The sequence below is a fragment of the Diospyros lotus genome, chromosome 8 (assembly GCF_014633365.1).
Source record: "Diospyros lotus cultivar Yz01 chromosome 8, ASM1463336v1, whole genome shotgun sequence".
Lineage (NCBI taxonomy): Eukaryota > Viridiplantae > Streptophyta > Magnoliopsida > Ericales > Ebenaceae > Diospyros > Diospyros lotus.
This window is the reverse complement of record NC_068345.1, coordinates 1,246,386-1,273,890: the sequence shown is the minus strand read 5'-3', so window position 1 is coordinate 1,273,890 and position 27,505 is coordinate 1,246,386. Positions and strand designations below refer to the sequence as shown.

General features: G+C 36.5%; 4 protein-coding genes across 4 annotated transcripts; 2 read left to right on the top strand and 2 right to left on the bottom strand.

The window, feature by feature from the left end:
- The first annotated feature begins 254 nt into the window (after nucleotides 1-254).
- On the top strand, nucleotides 255-4,386 carry LOC127808409 (low-temperature-induced cysteine proteinase). The gene is made up of 5 exons (XM_052346936.1): nucleotides 255-817; nucleotides 2,946-3,181; nucleotides 3,296-3,436; nucleotides 3,542-3,973; nucleotides 4,052-4,386. Exons 1-5 carry the CDS (start codon nucleotides 406-408, stop codon nucleotides 4,148-4,150), a joined length of 1,320 nt encoding a protein of 439 aa, XP_052202896.1. The 5' UTR covers nucleotides 255-405; the 3' UTR covers nucleotides 4,151-4,386.
- Nucleotides 4,387-5,574: 1,188 nt separating this feature from the next.
- LOC127808410 (uncharacterized) lies at nucleotides 5,575-6,754 on the bottom strand. The gene has a single exon (XM_052346937.1). It carries the CDS (start codon nucleotides 6,652-6,654, stop codon nucleotides 5,788-5,790), a length of 867 nt encoding a protein of 288 aa, XP_052202897.1. The 5' UTR covers nucleotides 6,655-6,754; the 3' UTR covers nucleotides 5,575-5,787.
- Nucleotides 6,755-13,970: 7,216 nt separating this feature from the next.
- Nucleotides 13,971-15,639, top strand: LOC127808953 (thioredoxin H1-like). The gene is made up of 3 exons (XM_052347704.1): nucleotides 13,971-14,138; nucleotides 14,984-15,106; nucleotides 15,266-15,639. The coding sequence occupies exons 1-3, from the start codon at nucleotides 14,049-14,051 to the stop codon at nucleotides 15,419-15,421; spliced, it is 369 nt and encodes a 122-aa protein (XP_052203664.1). The 5' UTR covers nucleotides 13,971-14,048; the 3' UTR covers nucleotides 15,422-15,639.
- A 5,265-nt stretch (nucleotides 15,640-20,904) lies between these two features.
- LOC127807470 (beta-galactosidase 3-like) lies at nucleotides 20,905-25,563 on the bottom strand. The gene is made up of 18 exons (XM_052345341.1): nucleotides 25,124-25,563; nucleotides 24,932-25,027; nucleotides 24,710-24,822; nucleotides 24,523-24,589; nucleotides 24,219-24,311; nucleotides 23,948-24,091; nucleotides 23,585-23,673; nucleotides 23,372-23,477; nucleotides 23,201-23,288; nucleotides 22,982-23,100; nucleotides 22,730-22,894; nucleotides 22,381-22,559; nucleotides 22,180-22,289; nucleotides 21,942-22,051; nucleotides 21,722-21,832; nucleotides 21,534-21,647; nucleotides 21,246-21,448; nucleotides 20,905-21,152 (listed from the first exon to the last, which is right to left on the bottom strand). The coding sequence occupies exons 1-18, from the start codon at nucleotides 25,295-25,297 to the stop codon at nucleotides 21,032-21,034; spliced, it is 2,202 nt and encodes a 733-aa protein (XP_052201301.1). The 5' UTR covers nucleotides 25,298-25,563; the 3' UTR covers nucleotides 20,905-21,031.
- Between the last annotated feature and the right edge of the window lie 1,942 nt (nucleotides 25,564-27,505).

Sequence of the window (27,505 nt, the reverse complement as noted above, 5' to 3'; positions counted from 1 at the left end):
AATACCAAAATTTTATATTTGGTAAATTCTCACTCTTCCGGCTCTACCTCACAATCTTGGTGACAATGAGTTTGAGAGAAGCAATACACTATTTTTTATATATTTTAATTTTATCCTTTTATAATAATTATATCTCAATAAAAGCCCATATATATTTATATTTGTACAAATATAATTAATAAGCCAATAAATGAGAGAGAGAGAGAGAGAGAGAGAGGCCAATCCAAGGGCTCTATAAAGCTAGCTGTCTTAGGCGAATCGTGAGCGTTTATTGTTCTCTGTTTTTGTCTGCTAACGGCGGAGTCGTCGGACGAGTCTCTCCGGCCCGTTGGCCCTCCGCATCCGGCGGAATCAGTCCCCACAAAACACCCACAAATCAGCAATCGCCGCCATCTATCCGTAATCATGGATTGGTTACGGTTATGGTCGCTCGCGATTCTCACTCTTCTTTCCCCTCTCCCCCTCTCTCTCTCCTCCTTCACCTCCGGCCTGTTCGACGACTGGTGCAAACTCCACGGCAAGGCTTACTCCGACTCCCACGAACGCCTCCACAGGCTCAGAGTCTTCGAGGACAACTACGCCTTCGTCGCCCGCCACAACGCCCTCGCCAATTCCTCCTACACGCTCTCGCTCAACGCCTTCGCCGATCTCACCCTCCACGAGTTCAAGGCCTCCCGCTTGGGCCTCTCCGCCGCCCCATCTCAATTCCACTTCAGGCCGCCGCCGGAGGATTCCGGCCCCGCTCTCCGCGTTCCTTCTTTGGTGGATTGGAGGAAGACTGGCGCCGTCACGCCCGTCAAAGATCAGGGCAGTTGCGGTATGTGGGTCTTTCTCTGTAATCGCTAAGTTTCTTCGCCCTTTTATTGCTGCGCATTGATAGATTACTTCCGACAATAAACATACAAAAATCTGTGTAGAAACTGGGCCATTTTGCCGTTGATTGGTGGTGGTGGCTAGACTCTGATTGCTCGGCTTGTCACTTCAAGCAAACATACTCATTTCATAGTTATTGTAGAGGAGGAAACATATCATGTTTCGCCCTCGTTTTCTGCCGATTCTCTTGATTTGTTGTTCTCTCTATGTTGATAAGTGATTTGATCTTCTTCTTCTCCTGCATTCTCTTATAATTGCTTGGCTTGTCACTTCAAGTAAACATACTCATTTCATAGTTCATGTTTTGCCCTTTTCTTCTGCCGATCGGCTCAGGATCGATAGCCCAATTGACTATTCTCTAGGCTTGATTTGTTGTTCTCTTAAGTAATTGACTTTCTTGTTTGAAAATAGAGAACTCGGTTTTCTAATTTTTGAACTTTTTACTATGAATTAAAGAACATCAGAAAATATAATTTTTTTTTAAAGTAAATGCCATGATTTTTCTAAACATAAAATTTTAAGACATATTTAGCTATAAAACCCGAGTAGAAAACTAAAAAATGTTTTCCGAAACTAAACAGGGGTTTCCTGTCTCTAATTTTTGTTTTTAGGGTTTTTTTGGTCTTTTATTTTTAATTTTTTCTATACCTTGCAACGCCTTGAGTTGTGTAGCAACCATCGAGGTACCTGAAACCACAATAGAGAACTAGCTCGGAGTGTACTTGGGAAAGCTCTTTGATAATTAAGTCAAAAGTCATGAGGCTTAAGGAGAGAGAAAAGATGTGTGAGTACAGAATGCCTAAGACTAAGAGAGAATATACTTTACATGGTTATCGTACCTTTGTATTTATAAATCCAAGCAAGTGATGAGCTTGAGCAAGGACTATCTTTGATATGAGACCAAGCATTTTATAATAGAGTCGACTTGCCTTGCTTCTTTACATCCCCACATAATCGACTTGTGTGCTCGCTAGGAGTTCTTCTAGGGAGGCTATCTTTTCTCTATGGAGTTTGCAATTCTAAGGAATCTACGTGCCTTGGGGCGTTTTTACAATCTTGTAGGGAGTCTATCCGTCCCAAATCTTGAATTTTGTGTCGTGATATGATTTGTTATAGATGCGTCTATGAGCTTATTAATACTTCCTTGGAAAAGGCTCACTAATGGTTACCACTGATGGTGGAATCACATTGGTGTATTTTATTTTTGTGGGATATCAAATGTGATTTGTGTGACGTCACTGACGTGTCTCCCTTGTCTATGTGGTGGCATACCATTGGTGTGTTAATTTTAGCCACATCAAAAATACATAATGACAAGATGTGCAAAACATGCAAGATCTGCCATGATTGGGCAGTACGTGTATGATGTGGAGGTGGTTTGAAAGGAATATATGTGTCGGTGGACCATCAAAAGTTGAATAGGGCCTAATTTTCGCACTCTAATTTTAATGAGCCATAACTTTCAATCCAAGAGGAGTTATATGCACCGTAAGATATCTTTGGGAGGCTTATTCAATGCTCTACAACATGCCTAAACATTAAATCATTTAGGGGTATTTCGGGCCTCAAAATCATCAGTTTTGACCCTTTTTTCTATTTTGTATTATTTTTTGTTGGTATTTATTTTCTGTTTTATTGCTTTGCCCTTACTAGGATTTTTGGCTTCTATTTACACACACTCAAGCCTTTTGGCCGCAGGGGTTGATCATTAATCAAGTTTCAAAAAATTTCGTTTTCTCAAATTTTGTGATTCCATGGTGTTTTCTTTGTTTAGTCTGTCTGACTAACTAAATTTTTTTGTCGATCCCCACGGCGTCACTATATGAATATTTATGCTTCTTGTCTCAACCATTGGATGCCTACTATTGCAAAGGCTTCCCCTTTTCACACTTGTAAGGTTGTTTTTGCAATGGTTTTGCTTTTACTTGTATTGGCACGTTTGCTTGAGAGTGAGTTTTTGAAGTAACATTAATGTTGCTTCTTTGTAATTAGAAAGTTACAGGTTCGAGACGTGAAAAAGTCTCTAATTTACCTAAGGTTGAGAGCTTATCGTAGTGTCTCCTATTGTTTAGGTGCTTGTTGGGCATTTTCAGCCACAGGCGCAATGGAAGGAATCAACAAAATTGTTACCGGATCTCTCGTCAGCCTCTCGGAACAAGAGCTGGTCGACTGCGATCGATCTTACAACAGCGGCTGCAATGGCGGCCTCATGGACTATGCGTATGAATTTGTTGTGAAAAATCATGGGATTGACACCGAGGAAGATTACCCCTTTCAAGGGGGGGACAGGTCATGCAACAAGGAGAAGGTAAACTTCTTACTTCCATTCCAATACTCTACACCCACTTTGAGATTTTGTTTGAGACTATATATATCTCGACTTTGATATGAGTTATAAAGGTCTTTTATTATAATAATGCAGTTAAAGAGACACGTTGTGACCATTGATGGTTACACCGATGTTCCCTCAAATGACGAGGAACGCCTGCTGAAAGCCGTGGTGGCTCAGCCTGTAAGCGCCGGTGTATGCGGCAGCGAAAGAACATTTCAGTTATACTCCAAGGTTATACTGAATCCCACTTATCATTCAGTATGTGATTTTAGTTCCAGTTATGGATTCGGAATGGTTTATGATTTGATCGATCTGGTTGGACAATATCTGTAACAGGGGATTTTTACTGGGCCTTGCTCAACTTCTTTGGATCATGCTGTATTGATTGTAGGGTATGGTTCAGAGAATGGGGTTGATTACTGGATCATAAAGAACTCTTGGGGAAGGCATTGGGGCATGAATGGCTACATGTACATGCTTCGCAACAGTGGCAGCTCAGAAGGAGTCTGCGGGATCAACATGCTGGCTTCCTACCCGATTAAGTCTGGCCCTAACCCCCCACCCCCTCCACCGCCCGGCCCTACGAAGTGCGATATTTTCACGAGCTGCCCGCAGGGGGAAACCTGTTGCTGCACATGGCGACTCCTCGGCATATGCTTCTCCTGGAAGTGCTGCGAGCTGGAGTCAGCCGTGTGCTGCAGGGATCACCGCACCTGTTGCCCGCACGATTACCCCATCTGTGACACTAGAAGGAAGCAGTGCCTCAAGGTTTGTATTTCTATGTTTCCTGTACTAGAATTTTGAGTGGGGCCGGGGTTTTGACAGCCGACTGTAATGTAATTGCAGAGGACCGATAATGTGACGATGGTGAAAGGGGCTAGGAAGAAGGACTCTTTCAGCTGGCTGGATGGATGGGGCTCTCTTCTACAGGTTTTGAATGTTTAGATAGATAGCTGCAAGCCGCGATGCTTGGTTGGATTCTGGCACACACAGAGGGGGCAATTTCTTTTGTTGTTGTAGCTTGGAAATACACTTCATTTTTGTACACGCTGCGGAGTAATTTAGGTTAAGCTTATGCTAAGAACTATAGCTGATCTTCTGCTGTTATTGATTGATTGCATTGCAAGTTTTATGTAGAAACCTGGTCTCTCCTCCACTGATTCATGAACCAGATTTGTTCACTATTGTCTGCAGCAAAGCTTGTTAATGGACACAGCTAGTTTAAACTGGTAAAATTAGGTTTGCACGCTGCAAACTTGACCCTAATGAGCATTGTGAATAGTGAATGATCCAGTCTGCAGCTTGATTAAGGGAAGGAGGACAATCAAGAGGAAGAATGAGTATTCAAGGTGGTAATTTGTTGCTGAAAATGACTAGAATATGACTTTCTGCCCGAGTGAATACAAAAGCCTATTTGATACTTAATGTGACAATCAAATAAAACTTCATTACTGACAGATCTTTCTAATAGATTGTTAAGATGAATTCAAATTAGATGATTGGCATTCAAACTTCAAGTTGCCGCCAATTACACCACCATCTTGGGTTGGGACCGAGGAAAGGCATTGCTCCATCAACCATAACGATATCCAAAACTATCACAAACTCAATGTAAGATTACACCCTCTTAAACAACAATATTTAATGAATTAAACTAGTAAGCAAAGAGGGGTTTCGTGCTAATAATTCTAAATGGCAGAATTGTTCCATACCTGTCAAACTATAGATAAATGCTCTACTATACAGTGAGCCAAAACGTTTATCAGCAAACTAATATACAGATTCAAGCAGCTATCACTGGATGTTACACCAGTATCCTATATCTTGGTGGGAAGGAAATGTTAACCCATATTCACTGGTCTAAACGGTAAAAGCCATCAAATATTTCCAATAGCCCACTTTTGGGTGAAGTCAGAATTTTCACTCCAGTGATTCAAGGTCACGACCAACAGACTGCAGGGTAACATTGAAGCGGAACAAGGCAGGGAAATTTATGCTTGATGTGATTTAAAGAGCCTAGTGTACTATACTTAGGAAACCCTGACCAGAAACTGATATAGGAAATTATTCAGAAGCTATCCCTTAGAAACCCTGATAGAAGATAGTCACTTGTGGGCAAGATGACTTAACAGCCTGACTTCTACTTTCCAGTATTGGTTTGACACATTGTATCTTATACTCAAGTTTCCATTCTTTCAGTTCCAATAAACCAGAGAGAGAGAGAGGAAAGAAAAACATGCACTCTGTTCTCACTTCATTTTCCCAATATGCAAGCATACATCAAACTCAGTAATCCTCATGAATTCTTCACACCAGTTTTGTCTTTAAGACAAATACTCAGAATAGAAAACTTATTGATACCAACTGGGAGAGCACTTAACATTACAGATATCTTTTAACTTATGGCTACGCATTTCGCATACCTAGTATCTGAAAATTAGGGAAATAGACCAAATTTAAGTATCAAAATTTACAGTTCTTAGATCATTCGAGTGTGATAAATACACATGAGCAAGAATTAAATACCTATTACTTTCTCATCGTACTCTAGCTCTTTACGCTCTGTACTATGTCCCCCAATCCTATGAAGACGGAAACACATCTTTAACAGCAGAGGCAGCGGTCAAGTAATTAAGGGTATTCCTTAACGTCTCTCTCTCCCTCTTCAATCTCGTCGTTGTATCCTCCAATTCAAGCAGCGCCTGCTGCTCTCTCGGCGCGCCTTCAAACGTGCTCCCAACAAAGAACGAAAATGGCGTCGGAAACAAGTTCCGGCGCAAGTCCTGGACCTCCTTCTCGGGCTTCCCGTTCAACCGATTCGACAACCGAATCACATCCTTCATATAAGTCTCCACCTCATTCGCCAGAGACTCCAAGTCCTCGGCTCCGTCACCGGACGGGCGGTCTTCCAACCACACCACCTCCGCCACCAAGTACGGCTTCGTCCGGACCAGCCTCGTCACTCGGAACCGCTCCTGTCCCTTGCATATCAAAAAGAACCGGTCGTCGACAAGCCTCTCGTGCTTAACAACCTCGCCGACGCAGCCGACGTCGGCGGTGCCCGTGACGGAGTCCGAATAGATGACACCAAACCGAAGATCAGTCTGCAGAAGAGTGTGCATCATCATGCGGTATCTGAACTCGAAGATCTGTAACGGGAGAATCGCGCCGGGGAAGAGCACGAGAGGGAGGGGAAACAGCGGGAGCTCGACGACGTCGTCGGATTTGGGAGACCCCGTGTGGTGCTTCTCCGAGAAGGACGACGCCGAGCACCGGAGGGAATCAGGCTTCCGCCGGCGCTGGCATCGGCCGGGCGGAGACGGCGTGAGGGACACAGATCTAGGGTTAGGGTTTAGCGAATTAGGGTTTAGGCAAGGCTTGGGAGTGAGAGAGGAAGAAGACGGAGAGTGCAGAAGCTGCGGAAATGCCATTGAAGTGGTAGCTCTCATCCACAGAAAGAAGGATATGGAATATGGAGAAGAGTGTCACATATGCTGGTGAAGAGTGTTCCTTTCCTTCTGTCACTCTCTCTCTCTCTCTCTCTCTCTATATATATATATGTATAGGTGTATCAATAGGCGACTGTAAATCTGGTGGTTTGAGAGAAGGGGGAGAGATATGGTGTGGATAACGGATTTTAAGTGGTTTACGTCTTTACACGTGGACTTGGTTTTATTGGGCGCGGGGCACCCAATTATTCCCCCCTTCTTTTTGATGGTTTCGGCTCTCCCCCGTTTCCCTTTCATTTACCCCTAATTTTTTAAAAATTCTTTCTTAAAAATCTTATATTACGTTCTTTAGTTCTTTACTATTTTCAAGTTATTTTTTATTTTTAATTTTTTAAAATAATAAAAATACGTTTTTTTATTATTTTTAAAAATATATTTTTAAAAATAAAAAAAAATATAAAGAAAACTCAAAACAAAAAAAATTATTTTAAGTGTTTTCATCCAAAACAAACTCTAAACTCAAAATACATCTACTTATTTATTTATTCATATTTTATTATTGTAATGGAACAAAATATTACAAAATTCATTAACTTTAAAATGTATATATTTTTTTAATAATATATTAATATTAAATATTTATAATTTACTTAATAATCAAATTTATTGAATAAAATATTATTAAAAAAATATTTTTAAAATTTCAAAGAGAACGCGTTTTCTAATTTTCTGTTTTAAAAAATAATTTTTTAAAATGACAAAGAGAACGCGTTTTCAATTTTTTAAAAATAGATTATCAAAATAAAAAATTAAAAATAAATTCAAAACTTAAAACTAAAAATTGAAAAGTAAAGAGAATGCAGCCTTAAATTATAAACCATAAAAATCTATATTCAATTCACTTATCAAAACTCAATTCAATCTCTTGCATACATGTATAAAAAATTATTTTGATAAGTTAATTTTTGTATTATTTTGATTACGTATTTAAATTTATATTTTAAAATAAATTTAATCTATATATTTTTATATAAAATAAATAAATTAAAATAATAAAATACACGTCAAACTCTATTTATGTTAAAATATAAGAGTTAAATTTACTTAAAAATATACATAAAATAGTATAATTAAAATAATAAAAAAATTAAATAATCATATAAAAAATAAAAATATAAATTTAACCTAAAAAGAGTTTTCCATGTGGGCACACACAACATGAGAATTATGTATTTGCACATAATAAAGATTGATTGATATTTAAAGAATAAATATAAGGCTAAATGCATATATTGACCTTTCAATAATTAAAAAATATGATATTTAATTTTTAATGTATAAAATATCGAAATTTAGTATTTCAACTATTAAAAATTGTTATTTTAATTTTTTATTGTGACTGAGAGGAAACGGAGCCATTATTTACACTACTTAGGATATTACGTCAATAAGACACATCAAATTATGATTAATACATAAATATGAGATTTAACCTCTCAATAATTAAAATATTTGACATTTAGTTCTTGATAATAAAAAAGAAAACCAAATTTGATAAAAAAAAAAAAAACACACACCTAAATTTTGTAAAAGGCCTTGAAAATTCATTGAAAAAGACCTAAAAATATTTTTAAAAAAACCTACAATTTCATAAAAATACTTACAAATATTAAAAAAATAACTAAGTTTCATAAGATACCTAAAAATATTACAAAAAGGACCAAATTTCATAAAAAGAGCTAATAGAAACTATGATAACAAGAATTCAAATGAAAAATAACAAAAACTTCATTGAAATTATCAAATGAGGTCTTAAACAATAAGTGACAAAATAAACTCCATCATTGTTTTTTTTTTTTTTTTAATATTTTTATGAAAAATTTAGGTCTTTTTATGAAATTTAGATTTTTTTGTTTTATCAAATTTGGTTTTTTTTATCATATCAGAGATAAAATGTCAAAATTTTTAATTGTTATAGACCAAATGTTATATTTATGTAATAAATCTAATATAATATGTATTGTTGACGTAGCATTCACTCACGAAAACTTTGTGTTCATGCATGCGATAATGTTTTGTCACGACAAAAACTTAAAATAATATTTTTTAATAATTAATATATTGAATCTTGATATTTTACACATTATAAATTAAATACCATATTTTTTAATTATTTAGAGGTCACCATGTGTATTAACCTTAAATAAATCAAAATGCATTGAGTTATTGTAACGGCCCACCTCTCGGAGCTCCCGTGCACTAAGAAGATTCGAGAGAAAGTCATTACTAAAATGATACCGAATAATAATACAACCCTTATTAAAATTATAATCTTTCTTTAATATCACTTTTCATAATCGTCATTACATAGCTGATCACCGTGAGCCCCTTTTGGCTTACAAAATACACATATATCTCAAACATAAAACATTAACCTGAACATAAGTATAATGACACACAGGATCTAGTTTCGAGAGAGCTCTGCACTTGCTATCCTGACTAGATGATCTGAACGCAACTCTACCGTACGCACTTGCGATCTCAGGATACTCTTACCTGGAATGATGAAAAACAAAGATGAGTCGCGAGACTCAGCAAGCTCATGAAAGGAAGGCAATTGGTTATGGATATGACTCTTCCCAACATTTCATGCAATTCGTGCCAATGCAACCACACCATGTCATGATCCATACATGCCTTACTTCTAAATGCATAACATAAAATCAACTGCACATAAATGGTTATTGGGGCCCATATAAACAATACATTGGCACCCAAGTCCCGCATACAAACCTGCTGCAGCTTGACATAGGCTACCATTTCATCATTCAATAGGACCTGTCGTTTCCTAACCATGGTTGGCTTTTCCTGACATTCAACATTTGACTTTTTCCTGTCATCATAACATGCCTTTTGTTGACAATCATAACATGTATATAACATGAGACCACCTAACCTTAGGTTCGGGATTCGCACTCCCCAGCTAACCTACCGGGTCGATGCCCCGCAACTCGCCCATATCATAACCTTGCACTCCCCGGCTAATCTACCGGGACTTCCCTCGGGCTTCCCCTAAGCTAATTTCTAAGCCGAGTCGAAGCTCTCTCGGGCTTCCCCCGAGCTAAACTCTAAGCCGAGTCAAAGCTCTCTCGGGCTTTCCCCAAGCTAATTTCTAAGGTCTTTTCTCGGACTTATATTCTCACCATGCAATGCAACAAATAGTAAATGCAATGTCTTATGTAGTATCAACGTGATGACAAGACCCCCATAAACCAAGCATCAAGCCATGCTACGCCCACATAAGAATTCACACATACGATATGCTCTAAATGCACCGGCTCACCTAGAGTACCCAAGTTGGCTCTTAAACCAATCGGGTCATGCAAATGCTCACACATCCCATCACACACAAAGCATGTCCTAGTAGTGAATGCAACCCAAACCCTATGCAACACACACATCATGATATGCACAAATCAATGCGGGAATCTGACAGTACTAGCTCTTTTGGCCCGTCTAATGCTTATCGTAACAGCCGATGACTGGCGCCCATACATCCAGTCATCAACAGTCACGACCCATAGTTGACAGTCAGTGGCTTGTACCCCATACTCTTAAAACACACATAAATACTATTAATTTTATATCTTCTCAACTTAACTTTACACAACATTTCTCCATAACTCTTCATGTACATAACCGTATAACATCGTGATACCATTCTCATTCCTTCTCATTCACATAAAACCATCTCAACATACATAATAAATTATTAATTTAACCCCATTAAACCATAATCAACTTTTCTAAGAACCTAGCCCAACGGGTACGGCATCATTCCCAATGGAAGCGAAGCGATACAAAGCCCCGTGATGGATGTAATGAAAGACACCAAAACATCACTGTTTAACTCTTTCCACTAACAATAACCTCATTAAATAAATAAAAGTCGTAGGGTAGCTATCACGCGGATTATCATTATTAGTGCGTGGAACCGAGTCACAGTGAGGGAGAGAATAAAATACTAGAAACTACAGAAACTTTCACGAGAAATAAAGAACACGAGAAGATGGTTAAGAGCTTGTCTTTACTTAGCTGATTCTTGACCATTTCACACTCTCGCTGTGTAGTAAAACGTTTAACAAAAAATAATAAATCTACGACCTATATTAATCAAATCTAATCGTATAAAACACGTAATTTGACTGTGTAAAACTTATGATCTAAATATAAAACACTTACACTAATTATATCCACGTCTCTGACTATCTTTATCACGAATTAACTCCAAAATTACTTAATTTTATTTCTTGCCCAAGTTAGCCGCACCTCTTTTCCCTTAATTTTCTTTCCTTCCTTCTCTCTTTTCCTCTCTGCTTCACGCATGGATTCTGGACAAAATGGCCTTAAATTGGCAGGACAAATCTCAGTGCCCAAGCTATTCCCACATCCCTAGGCAAACATCCCATTTTACTTAATTAAAACAGATTGGACTCCAATTTGCAGAGGCTGGACGTGGCTCCACAATACCCATACGTTAACATATGATAATATTATATATGTATATATAATTTATTTATTAATTTTAAGAGTAACTTACGCACAGCAACTTACACCAATTTGCAATCTCTTATTTTATTTAATTATTTTATTTTATATATATATATATTAATTTTTATAATATTTAATTTATCTTAAACACTTAATAATCTAAGTTCTCGAAATTTCTTATCACTTCCTCATTTAGAAATACAATAAATTCAATATCCTCATTTAAATTTCTTTAACTCACAAATATTCCATAGTTACCAATCACTTTAAAACGTTGAAATTAATAATTATTATTTATTTCTAAAATTTCGGATGTTACAATTATATCACTCAGAATTGAGTCAGAAGCATGTATTTGATCTTTCAACTCCTTCATATTTAAAATTGGGCAAATAGCACCAAAAAAAAAAAAAAGAACCAAATCTTTTCAAAAATTTGTAATTTTATCCAATTATTTTAATTTTGATAATTATATCTTAATTGATTTACTTGGGTGTCATTTTATTCAAGTGTGTATCAATGATGACATAACATGTCAATTTTTATTTAATAATAATATTTATGAAATTTATATATAAAAAAGAGAGAGTAAAACTTCATGATTGGGTCACTATAATTAGCTAAATCAATTATTCATATTTTTTTTATTTATATGTATATATAAATCTCACAAATATTATTATTAAATAACATCAGACATGTTATGTCAGTATCGATATACATTTTCTAAATTAATTTCAAGTATTAGATAAAATTATATTTAATTAAATTAATTGAGATATAATTATCAAAATTAAAATAATTAGATAAAATTTTTGAGTTTTTTTATTATTTATCCTTTAAAATTAAGTCAATAAACTTTAGGTTTGAGCTCCCAATGGTTGGGCATAGCATTATTTAGCCCGTTTCTAAAATGGGTCATGCGAGTTCCCATTTGACACCTCTAAACAAATTATAAATTTGTATTGTTTTCATCATTTTCACGTGTTATATTATATTCTATGGTTCACAACGTTTAGAATGTTCTGGTAACGCCCAGAACAGGCGCCCCTACCCGGCGGCCCCACAACGTTTAGAATGTTGCTTTCACGTGGAGGGTATCTCTCGGCACCTTCGCTTGTTGCCATCACATAGCCTGATAGCCCAGACCTGACCTTATTCATAAGTTTTCTCATTTATCAGAGTTTAGGCTTTTATTCATGCTTTCTTTCACGTTTAAATGTTGATTTTTTTAGTTCAAAAATATTATTTAAATATTTATTTATAATATTTAGGTAGAGATGTGCACGATTTGGTCAATTTTTAACATTTTCAATATACCAAATCGTTTGTGCGATTTTTCTGTCAAATTAAATTGCACAATCTGATTTGATGAGCAAAAATTACACTGAACCACACCTCAAAATGCAGTGCAGTACAGTGTGATTTTCACGATTTGTCCAAAATATTCAAAATATTAATCCACCTATTTTCATGGTCCGATTTCCACAATTTCATCAATTATTTAGCCCATAAACTAAAATAAATAAAAAATTATATATAAACAATCTTTTGTATAAAACAATTTGTTTAACAGATTGTGTATTAATCTGATTGTGTATATTGTTTATATATACAATATGTTTAACAAATAAACAGATTGTTTCATAAATTTTAAAATAAATTATTTTATATATTTTTTATTATTATATTATACTTGAACTGTTCGATTTAAATCGAATCAAAAAATCTTCAAACTGTAAATCACACGGTTTGAGGATTTCTCAAATCGTGTTGGACTGCCCCCCTCAAAAAATCACGCAATGTGGTGCAATGTGATTCGGTTCGATCGATTTTCGCAATTTATCAATTTTTTTGAACACCCTAATATTTAAGTGATACATTACATATAAAAGTCTATTAAAAAATTAAAGATAGATATTAAAAATTAAAAGTCTAATAATTTTAATTTTAATAAATTTTAGTGGATCTTTAAAGATAGATATTATTTGAAAAAATCATAATTTTAGTGGATTTAGAAAGTTTCGTATTTTTTTATAAATAGATGAGTAATAATTATAAAAAAAAGTACATATCTAATATTAAATTCAATATAATTTTTTAATTTTTAATATTTAACTTAAATATTAAAGTGTTTATGCTATACGAAGACTTTCTAAACTTTATGATCGTTATATTTTTTTTTGATAGAGTTCAAGCAGTTGATAACAATATTTTATTTAAAAAAATTATTATTGTATTTGAGTGACAACATTATGTATTTATATATTATATTAATATAAATATATAACATATCAATACACAAATTTTATAAAAAAAAAAAAAAAACATAACTACGTATTTAAATAATTTACAGGAAAAAAAAAAGTAAGTATTCAAATAACGTCTCTACCTTATCGTTAGCTTTATTTCTGTAGAGGTGATCCGGAGGCCCACTTGATGACGTCATGGTCACAGTCATGAATGATGTAATCTCGTTTAGATTTGTTATTAAAAATTAAACATAATATTATGTTGACATTTCAATTAAAAATAATCCCTTGGTCATTTAAAGATAATATTAGTAATATTATATTCACACAATATTATGTTTAAATTTTGATTGACCTATGTTCGCACTCGCTTACGTTGTCCGTTCCGGTAAATTAGATAAAAAGGCAAGGGTCAATGGTAATTTGGATATTCTCTCTTTTATCGTATTTTGTTTTTTCAGGATATAAGATCTTTCTCGAACAGAGCATCTAGGGTTTCGTCAGCTATAAATAGAGGCGAGCGTTCTCCCGATCTCGCAGGAAATCCTTATTAATCTTCTTGCCCTATTCCAGAGCTCCTCAAGGGAAGAAATGGCTTCAGAGGAGGGACAAGTGATCATCATCCGCTCCGTCGCTCAGTGGGAGGAGCTGCTCCGAATGGCCACCGCCTCCAAGAAATTGGTAGCTATTTCTTTCTTCGCTTCTCTTTTCCCTTTGTTCTTCAAAGCCTAGCCAGCTGTCTGGCTTCTCGTTTAGCGATCGTGTTTAATTCTTGATGAGGCTTGTTTGTTTACTTTATCGTGTTTGTGTATGTTTTGTTCTCAAGAAGTGCTTTCGTTTGATTCTGGTCTCTTATTCCGTTGTCCGGCTTTAGGGTTTTGTTCTTTTGCTCTGCTGTTGCGAGTTTTTATGAGAAACTATTCCAGCAGGCATTGCTTTGATAACCCCAGGGTTTAATTTGGGGCCGTTGCGACTACATGAGTGGCTGGTTTGTGGCCTGTTCTGTTTTGGGACAAAATTTTGAATTCAGCGTTCTCAGGGTTCAATTGGTTGTTCCACATTGTGAATTGTTGGCTTACCGTTAGGGTTTTAACAAATTAGACGATTAGGTGGGTTTGTTGAGACCATTAAGCAGTTCTTCAAAGTCTTTACCTCACCTGTGGATTTCTAAACCTGGCCATCTTCTTTGAACCTTAAGTCACTTGCTCTAAAGTTGGGTGAGTGGGAACTTCACTAAACAATTCAACATATGTATTTGGTTGATGCAAACTGGAAGTCGTACCGACGAGGGAGCAATTACTGGAAATTATCTCATCTCATGTAAAAGGCAGATATTTAGTCGGCCTCTTTAGTTAGTACCGTAACGGTGGGAAACTATTTCTGGCTTTCTTGGACTAGAGAAATGTTGTTTTAACTTTCCTTCTACTATCTTGTAAAGTTGTAATGTCTGACGTGCTTTTCCAAGTAATGCCTGAGTGTCGTTTTGATCCCTTGCCATTCCAAATACTAACATAAGTATTCGGTAGGTGGTGGTGGATTTCACAGCTTCATGGTGTGGTCCGTGCCGCCTCATCGCTCCAGTTCTGGCAGAGATAGCTAAGAAGATGCCTCATGTTATCTTCCTCAAGGTGGATGTGGATGATCAAAAGGTATCCAAAATATTTACGGCCAATTTTGTGTTTAGTTCTTTTGCCGCAACCTGATTTATTTGGAAATCTATCTTTGGATTACAAAAATGACTAGTTTGGAACTCCGGATTGCCAGTACAACGTCTATTATCTAACAAGAAATCAATATTTCCTCTGCAGAGTATTGCTGAAGACTATGGTGTTGAGGCTATGCCAACTTTCATTTTCATGAAAGAGGGGACGATAGTCGACAAGATGGTGGGTGCAAATAAAGATGGTCTGCAGGCAACAATAGATAAGCATGCTGGTCCAGTTCCTGTCACTGCTGCTGCATGAGTTTATGGTTTAAGGAGAGATATGAGCTGAGGATCCTTTATTATCTGTTTTATTTATGAACAATGTTCTAGTTTCTCATAATAAGGTCTCCCGTACCTTATGTTCCTACTGGTGTGCTCTACTTTGTCTCGATGTAGATCTGTAAAATCTTCTGAGAATTCTGGTTGATTCTCGTGCATTGAAATTAAACTACTTGCAGGCTGAGCCTCTTTTGTGCATGAATTTCAATTTTGAATCTAAACATTGTTCCTTGAGACCATTGCTAGAGTTAAGAACCAGGGAGTGGATATTTGGACCATCAAACCATGCCATAGCTGACTATTGGACCCTGAAAATGAAATACATATGGTCAGACAGAAACAGGGTCCAATTATCTAGCGAAACAAGAAACAGGGTCAATTGGCTATGCACTACAGGATGATGGTCTTTCTGCGCATAGGGTCATCTTTTTATCAGCATCTCCAATGCATTTTCAAATCTGATTAATGAATGATCAAGGCCTAATCATGAAAATAATATAATTTTTTTTGTAAATATGTAATTATATGTAATCTTTTTAATTTTGATAATTAAGTTTAAATTAGCTTAATTGGTGTAGCTAGATGTCATGTAATAACAATATTTATAAGATTTTAGTACATGCAAATAAAAAAATAAACAACAACAACATATCCAGCTTTTATCCCACTATGTGGGGTCGGCTACATGAATTCTAGACTTTCATGTATTTCTGTCTTTTATCATATCCTCATTTAGATCCATATATTTCATATCAAATTTTAATGTCTCTCTCAAAGTCTTCTTGAGTCTACCTCTACATTTACCTCTTTTTGTGACTAATTGTTCCATTTCATCAACTCTCTTCACAGGAGCGTCTCTTAGTCTCTTTCTCACATGACCAAACCATCTTAGTCTAATCTTTCTCATCTTCTCCTCGATTGGCACTACTTTTACCTTATTACGAATAATTTCATTTCTAATTTTATCCTTTCTTGTATGTCCGCACATCCATCTTAACATCCTCATCTCCGCTACACTCGTCTTTTGCTCATGCTGGTATCTGACTGCCTAACATTCTGAGCCATACAGCAAGACTGGTTATATAGCTGTCCTATAAAATTTTCCTTTCAATTTTAATGGGATTTTACCATCACATAACACCCCCGATGCATTTCTCCATTTTAGCCAACCTGCCTTAATTCTATGTGCGATATCCTCGTAGATTTCTCCATCTTTTTGAATCACTGATCCCAAATATCGAAAATGGTCTTTTCTTTGTAAGATTTGGTCTTCTAATTTTATTATAACATCATCCACTCTTGCATTTTACTAAATTTGCATTCTATATATTCTATTTTCTTTCTACTTAATTTAAATCCCTTAGATTCTAAATTGTTTCTCCACAACTCAAGCTTAGTGTTCACTCCTTTTTTTGTTTCATCCACCAATACTATGTCGTCTGCAAATAGCATACACCATGACACATCTGTCTGAATATCTTTAGTAAGTTCATCAATTACTAGGGTAAATAAGTATGGACTTAGTGCAGAACCTTGATGTAGTCCTATTGTAGTTGTAAATGGTTCAATATCCCCTTGTCTCTACACCATGATACATGTCCTTAAGGGCTTGTATATAGGTTATTTTGACTCATTTCTTCTCTAAAACCCTCCATAATACTTTTCTAGGAACCCTATCATAGGCCTTTTCTAGATCTATAAACACCATATGTAGGTCCTTCTGATGATCTCGATACCTTTCCATTAGACGCCTCAGTAAATATATAGCTTCCATTGTTGACCTACCAGGCATGAAACCAAACTGATTTTCTGACACCTTTGTTTCCTTTCTGAGCCTCTGCTCTATTACTCTTTCCCAGAGTTTCATGGTATGACTCATTAACTTAATTCCTCTATAATTTCACAGTTTTGAACATCTCCTTTGTTCTTGTATATAGGAACCAAAGTACTCTTCCTCCACTCATCTGGCATCTTTTTTTATTTAAGGATGGCGTTAAATAGTTGCATTAGCTAGGAGATGCCCTCTTCTCCCATGCATTTCCATGCTTCTATTGGTATATTATCTGGTCCCACTGCCTTATGATTTTTCATCTTTTTTAATGCTTGCCTTATTTCATTTGAACTTATGCGTCGATAGAATGTGTAGCTCACATTCCCTTCGGAGTTACTAAGATGTCCCAACCTAACTCTTGTGTCACCACCATCATTGAATAATTTTGTGAAAAACTCCTTCCATCTCTCCTTAATTGCTCCCTCATTTACTAAAACATTTTTATTGTCATCTTTTATGCATTTCACTTGATTTAAATCCCGTGTTTTTCTTTCTCTTGCTTTAGCTAATTTATATATATCCCTTTCTCCATCTTTTGTATTAAGTCGTTTATATAGATTCTCATATGCTTTTGACCTTGTTTCACTAACAGCTCTTTTTGCTGCCTTTTTTGCTTCTTTATAATTTTTTTGATTTTCTTCATTGTTGCATTGATATACCGCCTTATAGCAAGTTTTTTTATTTTTAATTTTCAATTGTACCTCTTCATTCCACCACCAAGACTCCTTAAGGTTAGGGGCTCTACCATTTGTCTCTCCAAGGACTACCTTTGCCGTGCTTCTCAGAGCATTAACCATTTCTTTCCACATTTGGTTTGTCTGTCTTTCTCCATTCCATTCCCTTCCCTTCTATCCCTTAATTTTTCTTTGAAGATTAATTGTTTCTCCCCTTTTAAATTCCACCGCCTGATTCTTGGATTTTGTTTTATGTGATTTTTTCTCTTCCAATTTCTTACTTAGACGTCAAGTACTAGAAGTTTATGTTGAGTAGTCAAACACTCTCCCAGTATCACCTTACAATTCCTACAACATAACCGATCCTCTTGTCTCATGAGGAAGTAATCTATTTGGGTGTTTGAGGTGATATTTTTATATGTGATTAAGTGTTCGTCCCATTTTTTGAACCTAGTATTGGTTATAATGAGCCCATATGTCATAACAAAATCTAGGATAGATTTACCCTCATTATTAATTTTCCCGAATCCATACCCTCCGTGTACCTTTCTATATCCATTTCCGTCTCTACCAACGTGCCCATTTAAGTCACCTCCTATAATCACTTTCTCTCCTCTTGGTATCATTTGTATGAGTCCCTCTAGGTCCTCCCAGAATTTTTCTTTTATCTCATCACCTAACCCCGCTTGTGGTGCATATGTACTAAAGATATTCATAGTCATTCTTCTTAAACTAATTTTCACCATAATAATCCTATCCCTTATTCTCTTTACATCCACTACCTCATCTATTAAGCTTTTATCTATAATAATCCCCACTCCATTTTTCGCTCGATCAGTTCCTGTGTACCATATTTTATATCCAGTTTCTGATAAAGTTTTTGCTTTTTTCCCTACCCATTTCGTCTCTTGAAGGCACATAATATTAATTTTTCTCCTAATCATCACATCCACCACTTCCATAGCTTTGCCTGTTAATATTCCTATGTTCCATGACCCAATCCTTAATCTATGATTTTGTTTTTGGCCTTGACTTTGGATTTGATTTTGTTTTTGGCCTTGACTTTGAATTTGATTTTGTTTTTGATTTTGATTTTGATTTTGGTTTTGATTTTGATTTTGATTTTGGACTAGCTTCTTTACCCACATCCGTCCACGCAAATGCGAGAACCCTTGCTCATTTATCACTACATCCGGGAGCCGATGCAGCGGCCCTAGCTCACTTGTCACTACACGGGGGTAGTGTAGCGCGTCGCTATGAAGGGTTACGCCCACGCCCAAACGATTTTTCATAATTTGTCTAGAGTTCATGTTTTGGATTCGACTAAGTTTTACGTTGGCTGTTGGCTACCTAACACAACCCTCCTCCTCCTTTTCTTTTTACATGTTATGTGTATTTTATAAATATAAATATTTTTATTTGACTATTGACATAAAAGCATGAACACTTTTTTTAATTTGGATCTAATTATTAAAATTAAAAGAATTTAATATAATTATAATTTTTTTAAAAAATATTGAATTATTTTGATGATGGGCCAATAGATAATTACCGTTGTCTTTGTTAATCGGGACACGTCAAAAAGTCAACCTTCAGTCTTTGATGGTATTAGATTGGTCAGATACAACACATTTGCAAGGAAATTAAGACAGACAAAGGAAATGTAATATCAAAGCATACTCCCTAGTGAGCTGAAATAAATTTTGCCCCCCCAAAGATAAGATCACTATTTGAGGAAGAGAAAATTTCGAACACAGCCTTCAATTCGAGATAATTTTTAACATTTGGAAAGTAAATAAACCTAAATCTTGACAATTTAAGTTTTCTTAATGCATCGTGTTTTAATCTTTATAATTTTAAGTTAAGGTAATTTATATCTATTTAGCAATTACAATTCAACCAAATTTTAAATTATTAAGAGAGAATTAACTAATTTTTTATAATATAAACAGAGCTGCATGTTTTCATCACTATCATTATCTCAAAAGTTATATAAAAATCTCTAAAAAAAAGCCAAATGTACAAAATTCATTATAGTTATTATAGAGTCTCAATTCATTGTAGGGTTACAATTCGACTAAATCGAGTTCGACTGTCATTCAGCTCAAGCACAATTCGGGAACCAATTTCTAAGTACAACTTGAGCCTTAAAGTTTAACTTGAGTTCAAACTTAGATTGTAAAAAAATTAATGAGTCGAGATTTATTGAGTTCAATATCGAGTCGTTTATAAATTGAATTTCAAAATTAATCTTAAATTCAATTTATTTATCTTAACCAACCAACTCAAATGAATTTTTGTAAAGCCATGCACCAAAACTGCTCGCGAATGGGTTGGCTCATTTACTATCCTAATTCATTGAATCTATTGTTAATTTAAGCATTGGAATGGTATTATCTTGATTAAATATAGGATAATTTTTTCTTATTTTCTATCCACACATACAATTCTGGTTTGTCCACACAATGTCTAGTTTTTCACAACTACTTTTGTTATTAATAGTTTGTTCTATCTCTTTGTTCATCCCATATATTTGTAAGTCTCTTTGCTATTATTAATTTCTCTCTTTCTTTTTTTTTTTTTTATACGAACTTGGTGGTGTTATATATTAAAATTAAAGAGTAAATTAATCGTATATTTCTCAAATTTTGGCTTTTTAGTTTGAACACCTCACGAGCTTTAAAATTCGCCCAATAATTTTTAAACTTTTCAAAATTAGTCATGACACCTAAGTTAAGTGCTATTATATAATTATTATTAAAATAATTGACAATAGCAACTATAAATAGAAGTAAATATAAGAGTGCTTGAATTTTAATTCCGTACTCGATCCACTTATAGGGACCAACTGATGATTTTCAGTCCGGTCTAGTTCAATAGACCAAAAATTGTAATTAATTTCTAGATTAATTTGTATTATTCCAACCCTATCTGTTTTGTGTTTGCATTAAAGGGCAATAAGTAAAAGATGTATCATATAAATAGTAACGAAAGATGTAAATATTTTTATTTTTGTCACTATATAGTTGCTCTCTAAGAGAGTTATCCTGGGTAAACCCAGTAACATAACAAGTCACTGATAAACCTAAATGGTTTTCCCAGTTATTCTTCTCACAAGTGAGATCTTGGATGCATCCCCACCTACTTCTTCAAAGATCACCAGCAAGTTTTGAGTCGGCTTCAACCAAGACCTTGGAACATGGTACCTGATCACAATCCCAAAAAGGAACAGATTGATAACAAACTCTAAATCTTTAACAATGTTGGATCAAACAAAACCAAGCAGCCAAAGCATTTACCATCTCTGAGTTGGCTCTCCGCAACCAAGTTGACACTTGGGGGGCCTGTATGTGCCACTGTAGCTGCAAAGACCGCAGCTTCCGGCGGCGTAAGCCGTCCAGTATCTGCCTATGCTCTCCCCGTTGATCCATACTTGACCCTTTCCCATGCTGCGCATGTCCAGTGCCAATGGCTCGTCCCCATTCGGAACATCGAAATAAGCCTGCAAGTAGTACAGAGCTGGCTCATGACTTCCACTTGTGGAACTAACTTCAGCTCGAAGGTTAAGGTTTCTTCGCTTCTCTTACCTTGTACCATGTCAAGGGCTTCTGCGGTTGCGCGAAGAGTGCTCCTTTTACCCACTCAACCGATGAAATTCCAGTTGCAGACACCAAATTCATCGCTTCCCCTTTCAAGCCAACCTGTCATAAGATCAGGACTCAGCCTCCGGATCCATACGATCAATGACAAAGCCGAGGCTTGGAGATTATCTAACCTTGTACGTCCATTTCTGCCACGACAAGTCTCTGTTTCCAGTGTCTAGGCCTCGTAGCAGTACGGGGCCGAGGATTCCTGTTTCCCATGTTTCGAAATGAATTCCATTGTTCTTCGACAGCAAACGAGGAAAGTTTGGTCAGTAACCGAAAGCCATTACTGGGTTCATCTTTTTGAGTCAAATTTGGCATGGAGAATGAGATTCAAAGGCAGTGTCTAACCGGCAATCCAACTGCTATGCTGAGCAGTGCAATTCGATTCATCCCGGCATTCAGATTGGCCGGTCCAGTGAACCTGCATCTCATAGCTTCCCTGGTGCCATAGACTGAGCCTGCACTTGTATGGACACAATTTATTGTGATGAACAATGGACTACAAATTTATACTGAAAGTAAACCAGCAAATGCAGCATAAAATGTACTGGATTTTGCTCGATCTGATCGATGATTCGAATCATACCAGAAAGTTGTCCATTTATGAAGACATGCAGAGCATGGCCTCTTGACTGCACTGTCAGAGTGGGTTTTTGTCCTCCGCGCAGTAATGACGGAGATGGACCAATATCAACACTGGAGATGGAAGCAAATTGGATTTCAGTTTCTTGATAAAACGGGGGAAGCATTTGAGCATCCAAAAAACAGTCTTAAACATCAGGCTCACCTTGTTATGTACCAGAGATAATCACTGCTATCTCTGGTGATATTTATCTGCTCCAGCAGCCCAACAGCTGTTGTTGTTGGATTGTCCTCCAAAGAAGAAATATCTTCATCGTAAGTCTCCCAAGAAAGCAACTCCGAATTGGTGGGCAACATTTGATTCCCAGAAGTTTGAGTCCCGACCTTAACAATCAGAGAACAATAACATTGGTGCAGGGTAACTTGATTCTGTTCCAAAATATGGAAACATGGGCTTTTGCACGTGCTAATGGAACAGTTTGAAGCCTACGATTCAAGTTGCTTGATCCGATGAGTTTGAAGGAGGTAGGACAAAAGCACAGAGGTTCACTTACTATTGCAGTGTTGAAGACTACGCTCCTGCAATCGGGTAGGATGCTCATGGACCAAGGGGGGAGATCATAGTGCAAGTTATTGAACATAACTCTGGCTGCAGACTTGCTATCAGAATTCGAGAGGAAAGCGGCGCAATTCCCATTCTCTGTAGAGAAAACATAAGCCTAGAAAGGAATGGCTGATTGAGTTTCTATTGTCAAGAACGGTATGTTGGAAACAGGAAACCAATAATAGAAAAGGCCACTAGTCACCTGCTGGGAGCTTCCTAATATAGTAATGGTTGGATCTGAAGAAACTAAAGCCTGCTCACATTGTTTAATGGCCCTGTGGAGCTCTGTCAGATGCCCATACTTAGGCTCCCTGATTAAACCTGAAAGCAACAAGGACTATATATATATATATAACCCGAGTTTCAAACTTATTCAGAAATTAGCATGTTTAGTTGTGCTGGCATGAGCTGAGTTTGTCACCATATTCGTCGATTGGAGCATCGTAGTCGTAGCTGGTTGTGATGAAGGGTCCTCCAGCCGTGCGCCCAAAGTTTGTTCCTCCATGGTACTGGCAGAAGTAAAATGGAGCACAGAAGCTCAAATTTATCGAAAAGCTGAGACCAAGAGACCTAGCCATGAAAGATAACTAACCATGTAGTAGTTGAAAAATGAGCCACCCTTCTGTATGAATCGAGCCACTGCAAATGCCAAATCTTCAACTGGTCGATGGTTAAGAGGGCCACCAAATTCTGTAAACCTTGTAATTGCAGCCAAGCGAAAAAAGAATATCAATGAGTGAAAACCTTCCATTTTCATGGATTCAACATTTGAAGAACTGTGGTGGATGCCAAAGATCATATTTACCAGCCACTCCATGCCTCGGTCCACAAGGTGGGCTTGTAAGGTTTGTTAGGCGCGAAACCATCGCAGTAAAAGCCATTGCAGGTGTTTATCTGTTGCAATGATAGGGAAGATTAGAGTCTATTTGCAACTAAAGCTGAATTCAGTTTATGAACTGAGAACAGAATGAATATGGCCTTGCAAACTCAACTAGGGGACTAGTTTCATGGTCTTTTTGGTCATGTTCCCAACCCCAATAACTGGGATTTGGTCATGTTCCCGACCCCAATAACTGGGATTAAGGCTTGTGATCGTTGTCGTTGTTGTGATGTTTTGGTCGAGTTCATGCGAATCCAATAGAAGAGGAGGATTAAGTGAATAACTCACCACAGGATCGGGGGCATCTTCTTCCTTGCACATTACCCATGGGACTCCAGTATCCAGTTCAACAGCCATACTTGCAGCCCAGTTTATGTATGCTTCACCAGCAGCTCCAAAAACCTTCCCCTCCGGGCCATACTCATTCTCAATCTACATATAACACCAAATAGCACCAAAGTTGTCGAATAATTTTGTGTTTTCTATTCAAAGAACTACATGGAAGCTAAATTTTCTATCATGCCAAACAGGAAAAGAAAAGGCCAAGCCAGCCCTTTACCTGAGATAGAATGATTGGACCACCCTGGGACTCAAACAGGTTTTCACGCTTCATCATCTCCACAATTTTCTGGGTGAACCCTCTCATTGCCGCCTTCACATTACGAAATCAGATCAGAAACATAAAAAATATCATATTTTTCTGCTAACCAGCCCTAATTATAAAGTCTGCAACCAGAATTTCCTCCAAATCCGACAGAAACCCGAATCAAGAAAAAGAACAGAATTACAGAATACCAAACACAGCCTTTTTGTTTTTCCCTTTGTTTTTCCTAAATTGTTGTGAGCTGGGTGGAATGAAAAACCTTGAAGGGTTCATTATCAGTTCTGAAGCTGATTCCAGGAACATACTTCAACCATACAGGGAACCCTCTGCACCAAAAACGGTGAAACTTTGAACAATATTTCAGAAAATCAAGAAAACAAATTTAAAACAAAAACCCAAAATCAAGCATTCACTGTCTCTGAGGCAGGGAAAGAAAGAGAAGTTACCCGAAATTCCACTCTGCACAAATATAAGGTCCAATGCGGAGATGAACATAGAGCCCTTGCTTCTGTACAGCCTTTATGAACCTTACCAGATCATATCTCCCTTCAAAGTTGTACTAGAGACAGAAACAATAAACCTTAAAGTCAACAATTTCTAGTCATTGAAGCCTTGAAGATGAAGAGGAAGCTGTGTAACAGAGAAAATTGAGATCCAAAGGCACCCACATTGCCAGGAGAAGGCTCGTGGATGTTCCAAAAGACATAGGTGTCTATAACATCTAAACCTCCATCCTTAGCCTTCTGTATAAGATCTTCCCACATCTGCAAGTACCCATTTCACCATTCAATCAAAACCCACAGAAAATCATGGATCCATACATAAACATATATCCATATATATATAATATATATGTATACTTGAGGGGTGCTTCTGGGGTAATGTATGGAGCCAGAGATGAGGATTCTCCTTTTCCCATTGATAAGAATGGCCTTCTTATCATAGCTCACAAGAGTGTGGACCAGTAGAGCATTCACCAGTAACCCAATGCTCAATAGAATGAACAGCTTGGAGACTGAGTTATTAGTCTCCATTCTCTTCTTCTCTTAGAGATTCTCAGTCTCTTGCTTTCTGGGTATTTGGGAATGGATCGAAGCTCGAGTGAAGAGCGAAAACCAGAGATCCGCTAGCTGTTATCAGCTTAATCTCTGTTCATCCAAACAAAGAATCAGCTCGCAGTTGGGTGTCGGTGCAATGCAAGATTGGAGACAAGAGAGGTTTACAGCTTCCGAGTTGTCATGTCAAACGTTATTGTGTATCATCCACCTGTTGAAAAAAATAAAGCTTTTGCCTTTTGTCTTCATGGCTGCCATAAGAGCCTTTTGAAGCTTTTCTGTTTTGTTCTTTTCTGGATGCTAGTAGCTGTACAAGTGGGGCCTTTGGTTATGGTAAAAATAAAAAAATAAAAAATAAAATGCATCTTCTAATAGGGGTGGGCATTCAAACCCAAATTGTTAAAATGCAAAAAATAAAAATAAAAATGACTTTGTTTTGAACATTTTAATAGATTTAGTTATTTTAATTTTTTAATATAAAAAATAAATTAAACTAAAATAATCAAAATTGTCAAACTTTAAAACGGACCCAAACTGACCTACACAAATAGTGATAAGTGATTATTATTATTCATAACAAATATATATAATTGGTCTTCCATAATTCAAATTATTAATCATAATGAAAGTCCAACGCAAGTAGTGATAGGTGATTATTATTTAATTAAAAGTCAATTTTTGAAATTATCAATTAATTTGGGTTAGTTTGATTCAATTTGATTTTAAGATACAAACAATTAAATTTTAATTTTACATTGAGTTTTAGGCACACACCAAAAAAAAAAAATAATTAACAAAATATATGATTATCTTATACAAAATTCTAATGTTTATTTATTTAAGAAATTGATGTTGCTCGGAGCACAATGTGTTGGACTCTGATAAATATAAGAATAGGGTTGTTGTCCCTACGTGAACTTTAAGGATCAAGTTAGCACTCAATATTTAAAAAATTAGTAAGGCAAAGTAATGAGAAAATGTGGTCCACATGGGCAGTCCAGTTGGTCAAGAAAGGGGCACAAAGTGTCTTTCGTGATGAATCTTGGACCAAGATCAAAAATTGAGTCTCGCAAGCGACAGTGTGAGGTACCTCTCTCCAAAATGAGAGGGGGCTCCTTGTGCGCGGTGAGTCCGGGTATAGTCACTGTGTCTGGTTGGGTCACCATGATTAACCTCCTCTCATGTTCTGTTAGGTCAGGTGTGACGAGCGATTTCACCTTTTTTTGGACCAAGTAATGAGAAAATGTATATATAAACATGTATACGTTATTGAGATTGATGTTTATATAATTTGATATGAGATGAATACAGTGTGATATTCGAAAAGTTTTCTTCTGCGATTTATTAGAGTGATTTCTAGGATACCTAATATGTAATTTTCGAATTGTTCAGAAGAAAAGATAAAGATAAAGACATGTGACACTTTTCCCACCTTAACGGGTTTCCACCCTTATTAGCAAATTCTAATACAAAAATTTAAAAATATTTTTAAAATACGATAAATATGTTTTAAAAATATTTTAAAACTATAATAAATTTATTACTAATAATACAAGTGTTTAGTGCTAAAAGCAATATGTATTATATGCACCTTAATGGTTTTTGCACTCATTAGTTGTCGACGTTGGGAATTAATCGATCGTGATTTGTTTGCTCGTATTGATGAAATGAATACAAAAGGGAAGAAAAGAAGGCACACCAAGGGATTTGACGTGATTCAGTCAACGTTTCGATGGCCATTATCTACAAGCATTCCGACGCTCAAGTAAGTAAGAGAGTAAGAAGAAGTTTGCGTATCAATAGGTTAGAGAAAAAACATACCATTCTCTCCCCACAGCTAACTTATATAAGAGGAGGAGATATTTTCCTCTCTGCATGCATCATGCATTTGCAGGTGATGCGATTGAGTTTTCGGTGCCAGTGGAGATACCCAGGTGGCGACATGGTGTCGACGAAATTCTCATTAATGTGGATGAGATCTGCCATTTATGAGGATGAGATCTGAGGCAGGCGCATGGATATCTAGAAGAGGCTGCAATGATATTGTGCAGGCTGGTATAGGACCAGGATGAGACTGACATGGGCCAGGAAATGGGTCGAGAAAGTAGGGCCAGATTAGACCAGGACGACCCAGCTAGAATAATGTCTAGTTCACGATTATTCTCTAGTTTGTCCCGTGGTCTTTTT